Below are 19818 nucleotides of genomic sequence, written 5' to 3' on the forward strand. Positions count from 1 at the left end.
AAAAAGTCCGAATTTAACCTGAAAACAAAAGTGCTGAACTGCTAAAAGCTGAAGGTTAGACAGAAGAAGAAGTTGGAAAAAAGTTGAAAATGTTTTAATTGTAAATTAGAAAACCCTAAGAAATGAGAAAAGAACATTTAGAGTCAGAAAACATCTGAATGAATATCAAAAGTTCATATTCTTTGAATCACTGAATGACTCAAATGTGATCCCTCCGCTTGGATCCACACAGTTTAAAAAATTTAAAAGTCTGAGCTTTGAAAGACACGGTGTTGGAAAGAGAACAATAATGGCGACAATTTGAGGGTAAAATGATGGCTGTAACACTGTGGACACAGCAGCAGTTGAAAGAGAAGTGTTTAAGATGAATCTTGGCAGAGAGAGAGAGAGAGAGCTCGTTAAGCAGGCAGGTGTGAGCCTGGTTGCTATAGTGACTGCACCCAATGGCTCCATACACACGGACACAGACATGCACCTCACTTTTGCTGCTTAAAATGAACAGAAAAGTCAGGCCGAAACAAATCGTTCCCAAATGAAAAGTAAAAGTCGTATTGACAAAATTCTTTCACTGTGAGCGACAGCAATGTCTAGTCTACCAAATTCTCAGTTTTCATGTCTGTGGAGTTTATTATATGGACGTGGTGACAGTGGAAAGACACCATGCTCTTCTGATTTTCAAACGAACCTTCTGAGCCATTTTAACATTAGAGTCTATGGAAGAGTTGGAGGGAGGAGGCTGTGCATTGGTGACATTTATGAAAGAACCATAACACCTAGTACAATAGTAAACACATTGGATGAAAGAGGACAGCCATGGCTACGTTTTGAGGGTAAAATCATACCTGTAGAGCAAACGCTGCGGACACAGCAGCAGTTTTAAAAAAGATTTTAAGATTATTTTTTTTGCTCCTCTCACTCTAGCAGTTGAGCTGCCTCACTCTAGCCCCAACATTCCGTCCCATACACACCCATTATAAACTCTGAAACGGGTGAAAAAACATCATGAAACTTAAACTGGAACTGAAGAAAAAGTATAATACATATTGAAAAGATAAATGCAAGTTGAATAGTTGAATGTCTTGTCTTCGTTTTAAAGTTTGAATGGTGGCTCTATGTCAATGTATGTGGAAGTAGTAAGAGTTTAAAAATGAGTAAGTTGAATGAGGATTTGAAGGGTCTCCCCATTGAAATACATTATAAATTTTTGTTGAATAAAGTTGAATAAAATTAAAAATATAAATGTTAAAAATATGAAAAATGGAAGCAGTGTTGTCCAAAAGAATAGGAATCTAACGGTGTTGGAATGGTTTTTCTAAGTTGAACGGTTTTGAAGGAGTAGGATTACAAAAAACGTACGGAATACAGAATAAAATATAATAATAATAATAAAGATTAGAAGAACAATACTGTGAATGCTTTTCAAGCATTCACACTAATTAAAGTCCTCGCCATTGTCAATATGCTGTTGCGCCCTTGTTCGTATTATTGCAACCATATCTCGAGTCTAGCTTACCCTAAAAGTTTGGAGAGAATTGGTCTGTTAAGAAACGCAATCGATTGTTTGGGACTGCTCTAGCCATCACGTCGCATAAACAACTCTACTTCCGGTGGGAAAACTAATTAAGGGTAAAGTCGCACTAATAACACCTACCACTCACGTTCATAAGCATACACTATGATCACTTCCACGCAGTAACGTTGTAATAAATATAATCCCTGGTAAAGTCAATTAGCGAACACTACTGGCATGTAATGCCAATGGCGACCATTTCACAAACTGTAGAAAATGCTCAAAATGTTGTCGGCACCAAAAGTGAAGGGCTGACAGTTGTGTTTATATACGAACCGTAAGCGCTAATGTTGGTTAGCATCAGCTAAAGCGAGGAAGTTTGACACTTGCAGAGGCAGTGAACGCAGAGAGAGCTTAAAAACGCATTGTGGGTTGTTTTTTTTTTTGTTTTTTTTGCATTAAGACGTTGCACACAAAATTACAGATATAACAGTGACTTAGCTGCTCGTTGGATAAACCCATGGACCTTAGAAAAGATCAACACTACTCGGATGTAAGCACCCGTGTATAACACAATAGGCAAAATTACGCTTGCTAACCTTTCCACATCACAGGCTTCACATTAAATAAACATTTTTTCAAATACTCACCATGATCTGAGACCGTTTAAATATTTTGTTACTCTGAAAATATGGCAGTATGAAGCTAAACCTTTAGCTTGACGGCTAAAGCAATGCTAAGATTTACACGGAAACGATCAGCGGACATCGTTAAAGTACTATTGGTCTACATTCTTCTTCTATGGTAGCAGCCTGGGCAGAGTAACAGCCAACTTTAAACTGCGCCATCTGTTGGCACCAATTACAGTAGAAAACATGATTGCGACAACACGTTTTTTGGGGAAAAATAACAGAGATTGAAACTTTACTGATAATTTGTCCAAGTTGAAAAATGCCCTCCTCCAAAAATATCACGTGACAACCTCATTGCCTTACAGAATTATGACGTCACACACGTAGAATCTTACCACCATTCTTTCCTTTGATCCAAAAACCTATAAATAGGGGTGAAGAGCAACGACTTTTAGTCCGTTTCTCGCAGCCTTGATGTGTGCAGCATTGAACCGTTCGCCAGAAAAGCCTTTTGAAATATTTGGATCCTTTGCAATTGTAACTGTATCCAGACCCAACATGTCTCAAAAAATTCCAAAGGGACAAGAAGTTGACCCATACGCTCTTCCTTGGGATGAGCCACTAGACTCTTCCCTTTCCTCTCTTCCCTGGTGTGACCAAGTGGAACTAGAGGAAAAGCGTTTGGAAGAACTGGAGGATGAAGCGCTCAGAAACGCAGAGAAGATTAAGTTCTTGATGGAGGAAAATGAGCAAAAGAGCGCTCAACTAAAAAAGTTGTCATACCAGCTTCACGAAAAGGAAGCTATTATTGAGGGGAAACAACAGGATCTCCATGACATGGACAAAAAGAACCAGGAGCTCCAAGGAAAACTTGATGAAGCCCTGCAACAAAATGAAAAACTTGTCCAAGAGAAGAAACAAGACGGCATGAAGAAGAGAGGGCTGCACAGCAATCTCCAAGAAATGGAGCTAATGTACAGTGTAGACAAAAAAAGGCTTGATCGCACACTGCAAGAAAATGAAAAGCTTCTCAAAGAGAAAAGGCAAAAGGAGTTAAAAGAGAAAGAAATGCATTCCAAGCTTCAGAGCATCAAGCAACACATTGAAAGCTTGCAAGGAAAGCTTGATCAAGCTCTGCGGCAAAATAGAAAACTCCTCCAGGAGAAGATGAAAGACAGCACGAAGAAGAGAGGGCTGCACTCCAATCTCCGAGACATGGAGCTAATGTACAATGTTGACAAAAAAAGGCTTGATCGCACAGAGCAAGCAAATGAGAAGCTTCTCCAAGAGAAAAGGGAACAAGAAATCAAACAAAAAGAAATGGATTCCAATCTGCAGAGCATCAAGCAACAAAATGAAAGCTTGCAAGGAAAGCTTGATGAAGCTCTGCTACAAAATAAAGAAATCCTGCAAGAGAAAGAGCAGCTGGACAGAAAGCAGGGAGACATGGAGTGCCAACTCCAGCTCATGGAGGGAAACAACAGGATGCTGCAGGTAAAGTTCGAAGAGACACTGCACAAATATCAAGACCTGCTTCAAGAGAGAGAACAGCTGGTCAGTAAGCAGAGAGAAGAAAAACTTCTTCTCCAGGAGTTTGAGAAACAGGAGGCAACATCTAAAGTGCTGAAAGAAAGGTTGGAAGAAAAACAAGCCGTAATAGAAGAAGTGGAGAAAAAATGCAACAAGCTGCAGAAGCAAAACACCGAAACAATCGAGGAGCTGAAAATCCTCATCCTCGAGAAAAAGGTGCTCGTGGAAGAGCAGCTGAAGAAAAAGAAAAAACGCTTCTGCTTCTTCTGGAGGAGGAACACTCCTTCTTTCAGTACTGCCAATGTCGCCTCTTCCTCTCCCACCTCTGTTCCAGCTTAATCCCCCCCCCCCCCCTTAACTACTAACACCTCTCCCATCTCCCTCCCCTCTTTTCACAATCACCCCCCAACCAGTCCCGACAGTTGACTGCCCCCTCTAGAGCCTGGTTCTGTCATAGGTTTCTTCCTTTAAAGGGAGTTTTTCCTATCCACTGTCGCCTAGTGCTTGCTCAGAGGGGATTGTTGGGGTTTTCTCTCCTCTCTCCCTTTACTTTCCATCCCACCCACCCCCCCCTTTTCTTTTTTCTTAATAATTGAACAATAAAAACAATTGGTCACTAATTAAATGTGTCAAATCAATGTCTTTATTCAAGAATACAAGAAATGGGTAATAGCTGCATGTGTGTTTGTGTGTGTGCATAATATGCATACTTTACGTGTTGGATCCAAATCCCACAAGGAATTAAATAAAACAAGAAGACAAACAAAAACAAATATTTCTCTCCCTTCCCAGGTCAGGAATCAGGATGAGGAAGAAATGAGGTCAGATCAGTGCAGGTTTTTGCACTACTGACATAAAGTTTCTGCTGATTAAAAAAAGTATGTCGATATTTCTGAAATACATTTGCAAACAAATAACTTTGACAACTTGTGTTTTTTCATAAAAGAAAAAAGAAAAATCAGAGAGCAGAGCTGGTAAAACAGCTTAGCTCCGCAGGTTACAGGAGATCAGATGCCAAATACTTTTCATGACAGTCTTCGTTATTGCATAAATCTCCCCTTTTATCATTGATCAGTAAATCACTGCATATACATTCATCTAACCGTTATAATTTCATGAGTAAAGACTCTCAGATGACTGAATGGCGGTTTTAGTAAATGTTGAACTTTATTGTGATTTCTATTTTTAGAATCAATAGCACACATTTTGATTTAGTTTTGCAAGCTGCTGATTTCACACAGATCCACTGCCCAAACGTGCCTTTGAGTTTTTCATCATTTAACAAGAATAGGCTCAGGCAATCATTGTGGAATTAGGCTTTGGGAAGGTCTGGGGACAGGTATGATGGTGGTGGTTTTAAAGCACTGTGGCACAACAGCTTGACTCAGGGAGATGTTAAAGATGCCCGCTAGGACATCAGTCAGCTGGTCAGCACGGGCTCCGAGCACGCGTCCAGGTATATTGTCTGGTCCAGCAGCTTTGTGTGGGTTGACTTTAGTGAGAGTCCTTCTCACACTGGCCGTGGACAGGGACAGCACTTGGTTGTCTGGCAAGCGGGTGGCCCTCTATAGTCCGTCTTGCGTCCCATTTAAGCAAGTGCGTGTTCACACTGCCCCTGGATGTCCTGGCCTCTGAGGTTAAGGTGTACGGCTCCTGGTTGTCAACTGACCAATTTATCATGGCAAAGCCTGTGGTGGACAAAAGATAAGAGGCTGATTATAAAAATGATCCATGCACGCCTTATGACCTACAGCATGTACAGTTAACACAGCTAAATGGCTGTGAAATTGTAAAATTACTTTTGAAATAAAGCTATTCAAAGTCAATTAACTGTGACTATAATAATAGCAATGTTAGCCAGCAAACAAAACGTTAGCACTAATTAAAATAAGCTGCTAGGTGATGTTACTGTTTCAAGTTCTCTCATTGTTTGACATGTAGGGCAGATATTTTGGTGACACTGAGATCAGCCAGACACTAAACAGCAGTGTAATATCAACGCTAGATTAGATGTTTTCTAATCCGATAAAATGACATTATTCCTGTTTATAGAAGATGTTTGTCGTCTGTTTGTTTGACTGACAGGAACAGGAAATAGTGGTTGGAATTACTGTTGGTGTTACATGAGGGTAAAGAAGGGCTTTAAGCACCTGGGTAAAAACTGGACCCATGATGAAACACTACAACAAGTACAACATATTCTTCAGTTTTAATATGTGACCATACTGTGCAGACTGCTGATGAGTTACACGGTTACATTTCATTAATCATTGTTAAACTAAAGTGGTAAGCAGTTACTTTATCCTTTCACTTAAAATTTCCAGGAAAAACACTACCTTGGCTACTTTTGTGCTTACATTTGATCTATGCTGGGTCACTACTTTTGCACTATAATGCTGCTGCTGACACCTTGGTTCACACTGACAACTAGAAAAAAGCTGATAGGAAAAGAAGGATGGAAAATGCCTGGAATTTAGTTACACTTGCAAATACTGCTGCCTCCAAACTGCAAGCATCAATAAAATGTTACAGTATTGTTTTCTATATCTGTGCATATATCCTTATTGGTAGTTTTCTCGAAATAGAAGCTCTTCATTTAAAAAAAAAAACCTCTGATAACATTGCTGAAGCTAGCGCCCACCCCTACTGCGCATACTGCAAATATAAAACTGATATATACTTACATCATGGAGCAGTTGATGTCTGGTTTTCGACAAATACAGTAAAGAGGTGCGTTCTCCCCCTCCATACCAGTGTTCTCAGGCACTGCTACATGGTCAGTGTCAGACACTTCACTGTCCTACAACATACCACATAGGACCACATTAGAAATGACATGTATGTAGACATGCTAATTATACCTGGCTAAATGGATGCAGTAACAAAATGTTACTAACTACTCTAGTTATTAGTTTCCAGATGTGTGCAGTTGCTCCAGTCTTACTGACAGTATACTGTTTCAAACACCAGTGCCAACATTTTATTTTTTAAATCTTAGTATGATTCTGCACCAAGACTTGTGGCCTGTTGCTCGGTAACTTATTGTCTGACTACATTAACTACAGTTCATAAACATCATTCATTTTCTCCTACTTATTTTATTCAGGTTGTATTTCAGCTGTCATAGGGCAAAAGTACACCCTGGACAGGTCGCCAGTCTGTTGGAGGGTTATTAGAGAGACTCAGACAACCACTCACACCAACAGCCAACTAACCTAACCCCGCGCATGTCTTTGGAGTTCAACACCAGTCTGGCCGAATCACAGATAAGCAGGGTGTCTGTGCTGCAGAGCACAGCTGTGTCAGAGACTCTCGACATCAATGTAGCGTTAAGGATGCGGAGCGATGGGTGCACTAACACAATGTAAATATTAAAGTCCTCGCCATTGTCAATATGCTGTTGCGCCCTTGTTCGTATTATTGCAACCATATCTCTAGTCTAGCTTACCCTAAAAGTTTGGAGAGAATTGGTCTGTTAATAAACGCAATCGATTGTTTGGGACTGCTCTAGCCATCACGTCGCATAAACAACTCTACTTCCGGTGGGAAAACTAATTAAGGGTAAAGTCGCACTAATAACACCTACCACTCACGTTCATAAGCATACACTATGATCACTTCCACGCAGTAACGTTGTAATAAATATAATCCCCGGTAAAGTCAATTAGCGAACACTACTGGCATGTAATGCCAATGGCGACCATTTCACAAACTGTAGAAAATGCTCAAAATGTTGTCGGCACCAAAAGTGAAGGGCTGACAGTTGTGTTTATATACGAACCGTAAGCGCTAATGTTGGTTAGCATCAGCTAAAGCGAGGAAGTTTGACACTTGCAGAGGCAGTGAACGCAGAGAGAGCTTAAAAACGCATTGTGGGGTTTTTTTTTTTTTTGTTTTTTTGCATTAAGACGTTGCACACAAAATTACAGATATAACGGTGACTTAGCTGCTCGTTGGATAAACCCATGGACCTTAGAAAAGATCAACACTACTCGGATGTAAGCACCCGTGTATAACACAATAGGCAAAATTACGCTTGCTAACCTTTCCACATCACAGGCTTCACATTAAATAAACATTTTTTCAAATACTCACCATGATCTGAGACCGTTTAAATATTTTGTTACTCTGAAAATATGGCAGTATGAAGCTAAACCTTTAGCTTGACGGCTAAAGCAATGCTAAGATTTACACGAAAACGATCAGCGGACATCGTTAAAGTACTATTGGTCTACATTCTTCTTCTATGGTAGCAGCCTGGGCAGAGTAACAGCCAACTTTAAACTGCGCCATCTGTTGGCACCAATTACAGTAGAAAACATGATTGCGACAACACGTTTTTGGGGGAAAATAACAGAGATTGAAACTTTACTGATAATTTGTCCAAGTTGAAAAATGCCCTCCTCCAAAAATATCACGTGACAACCTCATTGCCTTACAGAATTATGACGTCACACACGTAGAATCTTACCACCATTCTTTCCTTTGATCCAAAAACCTATAAATAGGGGTGAAGAGCAACGACTTTTAGTCCGTTTCTCGCAGCCTTGATGTGTGCAGCATTGAACCGTTCGCCAGAAAAGCCTTTTGAAATATTTGGATCCTTTGCAGTTGTAACTGTATCCAGACCAAACATGTCTCAAAAAAATCCAAAGGGACAAGAAGTTGACCCATACGCTCTTCCCTGGGATGAGCCACTAGACTCTTCCCTTTCCTCTCTTCCCTGGTGTGACCAAGTGGAACTAGAGGAAAAGCGTTTGGAAGAACTGGAGGATGAAGCGCTCAGAAACGCAGAGAAGATTAAGTTCTTGATGGAGGAAAATGAGCAAAAGAGCGCTCAACTAAAAAAGTTGTCATTCCAGCTTCAAGAAAAGGAAGCTATTATTGAGGGGAAACAACAGGATCTCCATGACATGGACAAAAAGAACCAGGAGCTCCAAGGAAAACTTGATGAAGCCCTGCAACAAAATAAAAAACTTGTCCAAGAGAAGAAACAAGACGGCATGAAGAAGAGAGGGCTGCACAGCAATCTCAGAGACATGGAGCTAATGTACAGTGTAGACAAAAAAAGGCTTGATCGCACAGAGCAAGCAAATGAGAAGCTCCTCCAAGAGAAAAGGCAACAGGAGTTAAAAGAAAAAGAAATGCATTCCAAGCTTCAGAGCATCAAGCAACACAACGAAAGCTTGCAAGGAAAGCTTGATCAAGCTCTGCGGCAAAATAGAAAACTCCTCCAGGAGAAGATGAAAGACAGCACGAAGAAGAGAGGGCTGCACTCCAATCTCCGAGACATGGAGCTAATGTACAATGTTGACAAAAAAAGGCTTGATCGCACAGAGCAAGCAAATGAGAAGCTTCTCCAAGAGAAAAGGGAACAAGAAATCAAACAAAAAGAAATGGATTCCAATCTGCAGAGCATCAAGCAACAAAATGAAAGCTTGCAAGGAAAGCTTGATAAAGCTCTGCGACAAAATAAAGAAATCCTGCAAGAGAAAGAGCAGCTGGACAGAAAGCAGGGAGACATGGAGTGCCAACTCCAGCTCATGGAGGGAAACAACAGGATGCTGCAGGTAAAGTTCGAAGAGACACTGCACAAATATCAAGACCTGCTTCAAGAGAGAGAACAGCTGGTCAGTAAGCAGAGAGAAGAAAAACTTCTTCTCCAGGAGTTTGAGAAACAGGAGGCAACATCTAAAGTGCTGAAAGAAAGGTTGGAAGAAAAACAAGCCGTAATAGAAGAAGTGGAGAAAAAATGCAACAAGCTGCAGAAGCAAAACACCGAAACAATCGAGGAGCTGAAAATCCTCATCCTCGAGAAAAAGGTGCTAGTGGAAGAGCAGCTGAAGAAAAAGAAAAAACGCTTCTGCTTCTTCTGGAGGAGGAACACTCCTTCTTTCAGTACTGCCAATGTCGCCTCTTCCTCTCCCACCTCTGTTCCAGCTTAATCCCCCCCCCCCCTTAACTACTAACACCTCTCCCATCTCCCTCCCGTTTTTTCACAGTCACCCCCCAACCAGTCCCGACAGTTGACTGCCCCCTCTAGAGCCTGGTTCTGTCATAGGTTTCTTCCTTTAAAGGGAGTTTTTCCTATCCACTGTCGCCTAGTGCTTGCTCAGAGGGGATTGTTGGGGTTTTCTCTCCTCTCTCCCTTTAGTTTCCATCCCACCCACCCACCCACCTCCACCTTTTCTTTTTTCTTAATAATTGAACAATAAAAACAATTGGTCACTAATTAAATGTGTCAAATCAATGTCTTTATTCAAGAATACAAGAAATGGGTAATAGCTGCATGTGTGTTTGTGTGTGTGCATAATATGCATACTTTACGTGTTGGATCCAAATCCCACAAGGAATTAAATAAAACAAGAAGACAAACAAAAACAAATATTTCTCTCCCTTCCCAGGTCAGGAATCAGGATGAGGAAGAAATGAGGTCAGATCAGTGCAGGTTTTTGCACTACTGACATAAAGTTTCTGCTGATTAAAAAAAGTATGTCGATATTTCTGAAATACATTTGCAAACAAATAACTTTGACAACTTGTGTTTTTTCATAAAAGAAAAAAGAAAAATCAGAGAGCAGAGCTGGTAAAACAGCTTAGCTCCGCAGGTTACAGGAGATCAGATGCCAAATACTTTTCATGACAGTCTTCGTTATTGCATAAATCTCCCCTTTTATCATTGATCAGTAAATCACTGCATATACATTCATCTAACCGTTATAATTTCATGAGTAAAGACTCTCAGATGACTGAATGGCGGTTTTAGTAAATGTTGAACTTTATTGTGATTTCTATTTTTAGAATCAATTGCACACATTTTGATTTCGTTTTGCAAGCTGCTGATTTCACACAGATCCACTGCCCAAACGTGCCTTTGAGTTTTTCATCATTTAACAAGAATAGGCTCAGGCAATCATTGTGGAATTAGGCTTTGGGAAGGTCTGGGGACAGGTATGATGGTGGTGGTTTTAAAGCACTGTGGCACAACACTTGACTCAGGGAGATGTTAAAGATGCCCGCTAGGACATCAGTCAGCTGGTCAGCACGGGCTCCGAGCACGCGTCCAGGTATATTGTCTGGTCCAGCAGCTTTGTGTGGGTTGACTTTAGTGAGAGTCCTTCTCACACTGGCCGTGGACAGGGACAGCACTTGGTTGTCTGGCAAGCGGGGAAAGAAGGTGCAGAAAAAATTAGGACCAAAAAGAAACGAGCCCTTCAGGCAGACGCTGCCAAATGTGTAAAAAATAACTGAATTGTTTGGCGGTAGCTATGGCATAGCTTCCACAGATTTAGCAACATCAGCAAGTGGTGGAGGCCAGCAGGTGGATAAGGGAAAGGGGAGGCAAGAGGAGGAGAGACCGAGGCGGCCGCCGGTCATAGTGGCAGAGGAACTGAACTTCAGGCAAGAAGTTATGACCTGCTGTCTGTGTCAGATATAAACCAAGTTTAGTTGTAGTTTGTTTTCGTTGTGCTGACTTTTTACAGGCGCTTAGAATAACTGGTACTGCGTACTAGCTAGCATGATGGAGTTTATATACTGCTGGGCGGGTGCTATGAAGTTACTGATAGTAAATTTTATTTTATGCTTTAGGTTAGTTTCTCAAACTCCTCAAAATCTTAACAAATTGTGCCAATCCTTACATGTTGCACCAGGCTGATTTATCATCTAAAGTCGTGGCCCTCTATAGTCCGTCTTGCGTCCCATTTAAGCAAGTGCGTGTTCACACTGCCCCTGGATGTCCTGGCCTCTGAGGTTAAGGTGTACGGCTCCTGGTTGTCAACTGACAAATTTATCATGGCAAAGTCTGTGGTGGACAAAAGATAAGAGGCTGATTATAAAAATGATCCATGCACGCCTTATGACCTACAGCATGTACAGTTAACACAGCTAAATGGCTGTGAAATTGTAAAATTACTTTTGAAATAAAGCTATTCAAAGTCAATTAACTGTGACTATAATAATAGCAATGTTAGCCAGCAAACAAAACGTTAGCACTAATTAAAATAAGCTGCTAGGTGATGGTACTGTTTCAAGTTCTCTCATTGTTTGACATGTAGGGCAGATATTTTGGTGACACTGAGATCAGCCAGACACTAAACAGCAGTGTAATATCAACACTAGATTAGATGTTTTCTAATCCGATAAAATGACATTATTCCTGTTTATAGAAGATGTTTGTCGTCTGTTTGTTTGACTGACAGGAACAGGAAATAGTGGTTGGAAGTTACTGTTGGTGTTACATGAGGGTAAAGAAGGGCTTTAAGCACCTGGGTAAAAACTGGACCCATGATGAAACACTACAACAAGTACAAACATATTCTTCAGTTTTAATATGTGACCCATACTGTGCAGACTGCTGATGAGTTACACGGTTACATTTCATTAATCATTGTTAAACTAAAGTGGTAAGCAGTTACTTTATCCTTTCACTTAAAATTTCCAGGAAAAACACTACCTTGGCTACTTTTGTGCTTACATTTGATCTATGCTGGGTCACTACTTTTGCACTATGAATGCTGCTGCTGACACCTTGGTTCACACTGACAACTAGAAAAAAGCTATAGGGAAAAGAATGAGACTCCCTGGTTCGTGCGTTTACCTGTCATGAGTCATGTCTGCATGGTTATGTTTAGTTCATGTCATGTCTAATCTCCATGTTTCCTGTTTTACTTTGAAAGTCTGTATTCAATGTCAGTGTATTTAGTTTCACCTCTCCTGTCCTGTCGTTAGGTTCATGTGTGTCAGCTGTGCTCCCATGTGTGGCCACTTCCCCTGATCATCCCTCATGTGTATTTAGTCTCTGTGTTTCATACAGTCCGTGTCGCGTCGTCTGTGTTTTCACATCCATGTTTTCCCGGTCAGTCTTTGCAGCGAACATCATAGTCTCTGAGTTTCCTTAGTTTGTCACAGTATTAGTTTTCCCAGTTTAGTTATAGCCTAGCCACGCTATCCTTGCTTTGTTTGTACACCTTGTCTCCAGCCATAATAAAGGCTCGCTTTCTGTTAAGTTCACTCCCGTCTACTCACTTGTGTACCCACCTGGGTCCATTACACACACCACCGCATGGCCTGTCTCTGCAGACCGTGACAGATAGGAAAAGAAGGATGAAAAATGCCTGGAATTTAGTTACACTTGCAAATACTGCTTCCTCCAAACTGCAAGTATCAATAAAATGTTACAGTATTGTTTTCTAGATCTGTGCATATATCCTTATTGGTAGTTTTCTCGAAATAGAAGATCTTCATTTAAGAAAAACAAACAAACTCTGATAACATTGCGGAAGCTAGCGCCCACCCCTACTGCACGTACTGCAAATATAAAACTGATATATACTTACATCATGAAGCAGTTGATGTCTGGTTTCCGACAAATACAGTAAAGAGGTGCGTTCTCCCCCTCCATACCAGTGTTCTCAGGTACATGGTCAGTGTCAGACACTTCACTGTCCTACAACATACCACATAGGACCACATTAGAAATGACATGTATGTAGACATGCTAATTATACCTGGCTAAATGGATGCAGTAACAAAATGTTACTAACTACTCTAGTTATTAGTTTCCAGATGTGTGCAGTTGCTCCAGTCTTACTGACAGTATACTGTTTCAAACACCAGTGCCAACATTTTATTTTTTAAATCTTAGTATGATTCTGCACCAAGACTTGTGGCCTGTTGCTCGGTAACTTATTGTCTGACTACATTAACTACAGTTCATAAACATCATTCATTTTCTCCTACTTATTTTATTCAGGTTGTATTCCAGCTGTCATAGGGCAAAAGTACACCCTGGACAGGTCGCCAGTCTGTTGGAGGGTTATTAGAGAGACTCAGACAACCACTCACACCAACAGCCAACTAACCTAACCCCGCGCATGTCTTTGGAGTTCAACACCAGTCTGGCCGAATCACAGATAAGCAGGGTGTCTGTGCTGCAGAGCACAGCTGTGTCAGAGACTCTCGACATCAATGTAGCGTTAAGGTTGGGGGTCAGGACGCGGAGCAATGGGTGCACTAACGTAATGAAATTATGAGAGTGATCGTCATTGTCTCTATGCTGTTGCGCTCTTATTCGTATTACTGAAACCATATATCTATTCTAGCTCACCCTAAAACTGTGGAGAAAATTGATCTGTTAATAAACGTGGTCAATTATTTGGGAATGTTCTGGCAAGAACGTCGCATTCTTCCGGTGGGGAAACTAATCATAATAATAATAATAATAATAATAATAATAATAATAATAATAATAATAATAATAATCCCCGGTAAAGTCAATTAGCGAACACTACTGGCATGTAATGCCAATGACGACCATTTCACAAACTGTCGAAAATGCTCAAAATGTTGTCGGCACCAAAAGTGAAGGGCTGACAGTTGTGTTTATATGAAAAACTGTAGAAACAGGAGGCAACATCTAAAGTGCTGAAAGAAAGGTTGGAAGAAAAACAAGCCGTAATAGAAGAAGTGGAGAAAAAATGCAACAAGCTGCAGAAGCAAAACACCGAAACAATCGAGGAGCTGAAAATCCTCATCCTCGAGAAAAAGGTGCTCGTGGAAGAGCAGCTGAAGAAAAAGAAAAAACGCTTCCGCTTCTTCTGGAGGAGGAACACTCCTTCTTTCAGTACTGCGATGTCACCTCGTCTTCCCCCACCTCTGTTCCAGCTTAATCCTCCCCCTCTGCCTTTAACTCCTAACACCTCTCCCATCTCCCTCCCCTCTCTCTCTGTTTTCCCCCCCCCCCCCCTCCCCTTCTTTTTTCTTAATAATATAACAATAAAAACAATTGACTGCATTTTAAATGTGTCAGATCAATGGCTTTGTTCAAGAATACAAGTAATGGGTAATAGCTGCATGTGTGTTTGTGTGTGTGCATAATATGCATACTTTACTTGTTGGATCCATATCCTACAAGGAATTAAATAAAACAAGAAGACAAACAAAAACAAAACAAAAATATTTTTCTCTCCCTTCCAAGGTCAGGAATCAGGATGAGGAAGAAATGAGGTCAGATCAGTGCAGGTTTTTGCACTACTGACATTGAAAAATGTATGGCGAGATTTCCAAAATACATTTGCAATCAAATAACTTTGACAACATAAAGTTTTTTAAATCAAAGAGTGGAGCTGGAAAGACAGCTTAGCTAAACAGGCTACAGGAGATCCAATGCCACCCACTTTTCATGACAATCTTCTTTGTGGCATAAATCTCCCCTTTGATCATTGATCAGTAAATCACTGCATATAACTTCATCTAACTGTTATCATTTAATGAGTAAAGATTCTCAGATGATTGAATTGCGGTTTTAGTAAATGTTGAACCTTGTTGCGATTTCTGCTTTTAGAATCAATAGCCCATATTTTCATCCACTGCTGAAACGTGCCTTTGAGTTTTTCATCATTTAACAAGAATAGGTTCAGGCAACCATTGTGTAATTAGGCTTTGTGTATGTTGGAGATGGCATTTGGCCAAATAGAGAACATGCTACTACCAGCATCAACCCCCTTTTTTCTCAAGCTTTTCACTGGTATCCATTACAGTTCATTTGTTATACCAAGGACTTCCACAAACCCAACACAACTGACTTCAGCGTCCAACCAAATAGAAAAACTATGACTGCTTAAGAAAACAGCGCAAAACATTTCAGCCTGTTTCAATTTCAGCATCTGCAGTATTAATGAGCATGAGTTAAAACAGATCAGCTTTCTGAACTAAAAGGTTTTAATAAATTTGCACAAAGGGTAAGGAAACGTGTGTTTGGTTGATAATTTCTTTTTGTCAGTTAACCTTATACAGTTTTCCCCCCTTAAATGGTGTCACTTTTGTAAGGAAAATTCATTTTTGGTCACACCCATGAGAAACTTGCCAAATGCTCTCTGGAAATCAGTGTTTTCTGCTACTGACTCTTATTTTGAGCCTCTTGTTTTCCACATGCTGACAGTCAGGTGCCTAAATGGAGCTTGATTGTCAGCAATTGTTAGCTTAGACTGTTCCACAACAGTCAGTTGCTGTTTACTCCAAACGTACCACATTCCTCTGTAGGGCTGCTCGATTATGGCAAAAATGATAATCACGATTATTTTCACTGAAATTGAGATCTCAATTATTTGACGATATTTATTTATCCCTTTAAGACCTACCATAGAACCAAGTCCGCCAGAGCTTATATTATTTTTTTACATGCTGTAGTGCCATTTTTGGGAGCATTTCAAGTTGCTATACAACTGTTATAGCCCATATTTTAATAATATGTATTAGAGATGGCACGATACCACTTTTTTATGTCCGATACCGATACCGATATCATAAATTTGGATATCTGCCGATACCGATATGAATCCGATATAGTGTTTTTTAATCAACAAAACTGTTTTTTAAATATCTTGCTGCATTTTGTATAAGTTCATACTCAAGTTTAAAACAACAACTACACTAAAGCTATTCTGTTATACCTGTATGCAAAAAAAAATATTTCATAGTTCAGCAATACTGATCAATCTAATAAACTCAAACCTACACCATCCTCCCTATTCTGGTATTTTAAAGAGTACTTAGCATAAATATTAAGCAACCTAACTAATAGGGTTCCAACTCCCAGCAACAACAAAAATAAATAAATAAAAAATAGGGAACCACCCCTCACGTGCCACCTCATGATGCTTAATCGACGTAATCAACCTTAATTTGATGCAGTGTGAAAAAAAATGCACAGAAATCAATTATTTTTCAAGAAATATTAAATAGATTCAACATCTTTCTTCAACAAAATTGCAGACTGCACAGATGGTACCTTCCCAAAGGAAAAAGTACTATAGCTTACTAGGGTATATATATTAGACTTAATAGTTACTATATACAGTAATTGACTTCTATTCATTTTACATCAAATTAAAACTTTGGGTGTCAGATAATTATTTATTAAAAGCTAGACATTTTAAATGAGAATAAGAAAGAAAAGTATTTCTTTGTGCACCCTTTTCCCTGTTAATGCCCTATTGGCCCCCCTGGCTAAACTTTGCTAGATGCGCCCCTGCACAGTTACCAGCGTCAGCTACGTAGAAAAAGATCCTCGAGTAGAAAGTAATATTAAATACATTCTAACAACAGCTTATCAAGCTTAAACGTGCTGCTGTTGTTCAGCCGCTGGTTTCCTCTTTCTGGTGCAAAGTGGGCCAAAAGCAAACTAGAGACACGGACTCGCGACAGAAAAGCCGATCAGCTGATCGTTAAGCAGTTTCATGATTGAAGTAGCAGCAGGAGGGGCAGTCGCTTGTTAAGCTTAACACAGGAATGCTTTACAAACATTCAGAGATGGACTTACACACTTGCTTTACTTCTCTCGGGATAACTTTGTCGGAGATGAAATGCCGGGTTGCTAGCGAAGCTCCAAATGCTATCCAGACCACCGACAGGTCCTGCATGCCACAGCCGCTCTATCACGTGATGCATACTGCTCCGACGTGCTAACGTTCTGAGGTGAGTTACGGCGTGTTGCAAGTTTTGTGAGGTGCTTTCCTGATATTTAATGGATCGGATTACATTTTTTTATTTTTCTCCGATATCCGATCCAGTAATTTAGGTCAGTATCGGACCGATACCGATACGTAATATCGGATCGGTCCATCTCTAATATGTATGCATTAATTGCAAAAAAGTGCAATAAACTACAAAAAAATTGAAAATCGTTTGTTTTGGTTTTACATATATTTCTACTTGGAGAAATTTAAGAGGTTTATCCCTCAAAACTTTAAATACAAAAAAGTTGCAAAAATTAGTTTACAACAACAGGAAATTTATTTTGAGTGTCTTCATAGTTTTATTTTGGAGATACAGCAATTTTTATATACTGCAGGAAAAACAAAAAACAATCCTATGATGCAAATTTGCAAATAAAACTGCATATTCATCAAAATAAACTATTTCCAGCAGTGCAATTCGAGTTCCAAGCATCCCAGAAACTATTCAGAAAAGTCAAACATGACTTATAAAAACACCAGTATAGGCTTTTAAGACCTACAAGTAAAAAAACTACATTTTCCGCAAAAATGATGTGACTTCCGGTTTCGGACAGGAAATGGCGGACATGAGATAGTTCGTGTTGACATCTTTTTCAATGTGGGAAGTGTTATGAACAGCTGATCGGATCGGCAAAGCGTGTTTCTGGAATATTATGTTTTTGTTCCTGCAAGCGCTTTTTATGCAATTTTTGCAAAGCTTTATGTGGAAGGAAACCGTGACCGAGGACAAGCTGATGGCATAAGATGTAAGTACAACTCCTCTGGTTTCATATGCAAAACAAATTATTGCGCTAGCTTACACGGTTCAGGTTCTACAGGGATTTAAAGGGTTAACAATAACAATGTATTGAATAATGACTTTAAAAAAATACTATAAAATAGTGTGCAAATGTTTGCAATATAAGAAATAAATGAAAAATGTAAACATCTATGTTTAGTGAACTTTGCAGTGTTGCTCTGTGGTGCAGCTACGACACTGTAGCAAAGTTTACACACTACGTCTACTTGATCCACGTCTGACTCCACGAACCCATAATGTTTCCACACCATTGAAGTTTGTTTTTTTTACCTCTCTTTTCAACCAACGGCAGTCACTGTCCTCTCCAAATAACTTCTGCTTAGCTTTCCGAGCTTCCCTTGGGTCCTCTCAATTGTTGTGATGTGTTCGAAATGCAGAGAGGTGCGCTCGATTTGCCACACGGAGCAGCGCGAGAGTAAAGCACGAGGGAGGTGCTAATAATCGGCTCAGTCATTTTTAATGATCGTTGAAAGCCCAGATCGTAATCGTCATTAAAATTCGATTAATTGAGCAGCCCTATTTCTCTGATCTGGATAGTGCCCATCCCATAAGGTATCTATAAGCTGGTAGTCTACAAAACCAAGTTACAGCATTGGAGTGCACAGTACCATCTCCAAATTTCCATATAATGGGAGATCTCAGAGACACACCATTAATTGGGAGTTCCAAAAAGATGACTGTTTCCTCACCCTGTCAGCACTTAGGAAGGATAGGCAGTCCTCCACTGATTTGCAGTCAGAGTTTGCAGGACTTGTCCCTTGTCCTAGGCCTGCCCTTTACCATTGTGCTGGGGTCAGCAAAGTGTGCACTGGAACCTGAAAATGTTGAGGAATGTTATGTTCAGTGATGAGTCCAGATTCTGTCTGTGACAGTCAAATTGTGGACAAGATGTGGAGAACACTAAGCTGATTGCTGCACTTACAGGGTAACAACTTTTGGTGAAGGGAATGTGGTGGTGTGGGATGGCATCTTGCTCACTGGAAATACAAGGTCGACATTAAAGGAAATCTCAATTCAGAGAAAATTGAGATGAGATCTGCAATCAGTGGCAATCCTGTATCTCCACAGTCTGAGACTGAACTCTATCCTCCAAGATGACACCCCAGAGACTGGAGTTTATCGGGGAATACCTCCAGAATTTGGGAGTGAAGATGGAATGACCTGCCCTCAGTCCTGGACTCAAACCCACTGAACACTTGTGGGATCAGCTTAGGCATGCCAGAGTAACCAACACAACCACACTGGGGCTACTGTTGTGCCTGTGTATGGTGCTTCCACATGCAACTGAGGCTGTCTGATAAATGAATAAATTATTAAATGTATTGTCTTGTATGTCTTGATTCTTTAGACTTCAACCATCCAATCCAATGAACACAACAAACAAGAGTCAAGCAGAGAATAAGCTGTTTGGCAGAGAAGATTTAGTAAGTTTTTTTATTGGCACACTCCACAACTCTGCTGCTCAACCTACACGTGCATTTTCCTTACAGATGTGACACCATTTAAGGGGAAATACACAAGCTTTCAACAGTATAAGGTTTATTGCCAAGAAACATTGTTACAACAAAGAAATAATCAATTTCCTTACTTTTTGGTCTAATTTCATATCAGCTGGAAATGGATCCTTTAATGACTCAAAGCAGTCATTTGATTTGTTGTTTAATAATTTTATAAGGTTGTCAATATTGATAATAAGGAAGTAAGAGAACAGAGGACAGTGTTTGCTGAGGACTGGATATAGAGATCAAGAGTGAAAGGTTATTTTCAATCAAATGACTAAAGCTGAAGAGTCAGGAAATAGGCAGAACAGAAAGTAGGAAGATTGGGGTT

General features: G+C 40.1%; 1 protein-coding gene and 1 long non-coding RNA gene across 2 annotated transcripts; one reads left to right on the forward strand and one right to left on the reverse strand.

The window, feature by feature from the left end:
• Nucleotides 1-2188: 2188 nt before the first annotated feature.
• LOC113022132 (flagellar attachment zone protein 1-like) lies at nt 2189-9764 on the forward strand. The gene is made up of 3 exons (XM_026167207.1): nt 2189-4005; nt 6879-7021; nt 8204-9764. The coding sequence occupies exons 1-3, from the start codon at nt 2617-2619 to the stop codon at nt 9615-9617; spliced, it is 2946 nt and encodes a 981-aa protein (XP_026022992.1). The 5' UTR covers nt 2189-2616; the 3' UTR covers nt 9618-9764.
• Nucleotides 4293-7972, reverse strand: LOC113022865 (uncharacterized). Its single transcript, XR_003272455.1, has 3 exons — nt 7768-7972; nt 6357-6472; nt 4293-5360 (listed from the first exon to the last, which is right to left on the reverse strand). It is a non-coding gene; the product is annotated as an uncharacterized LOC113022865 (long non-coding RNA).
• Nucleotides 9765-19818: the final 10054 nt, after the last annotated feature.

Source organism: Astatotilapia calliptera, chromosome 5 (assembly GCF_900246225.1).
Source record: "Astatotilapia calliptera chromosome 5, fAstCal1.2, whole genome shotgun sequence".
Taxonomy (NCBI): domain Eukaryota; kingdom Metazoa; phylum Chordata; class Actinopteri; order Cichliformes; family Cichlidae; genus Astatotilapia; species Astatotilapia calliptera.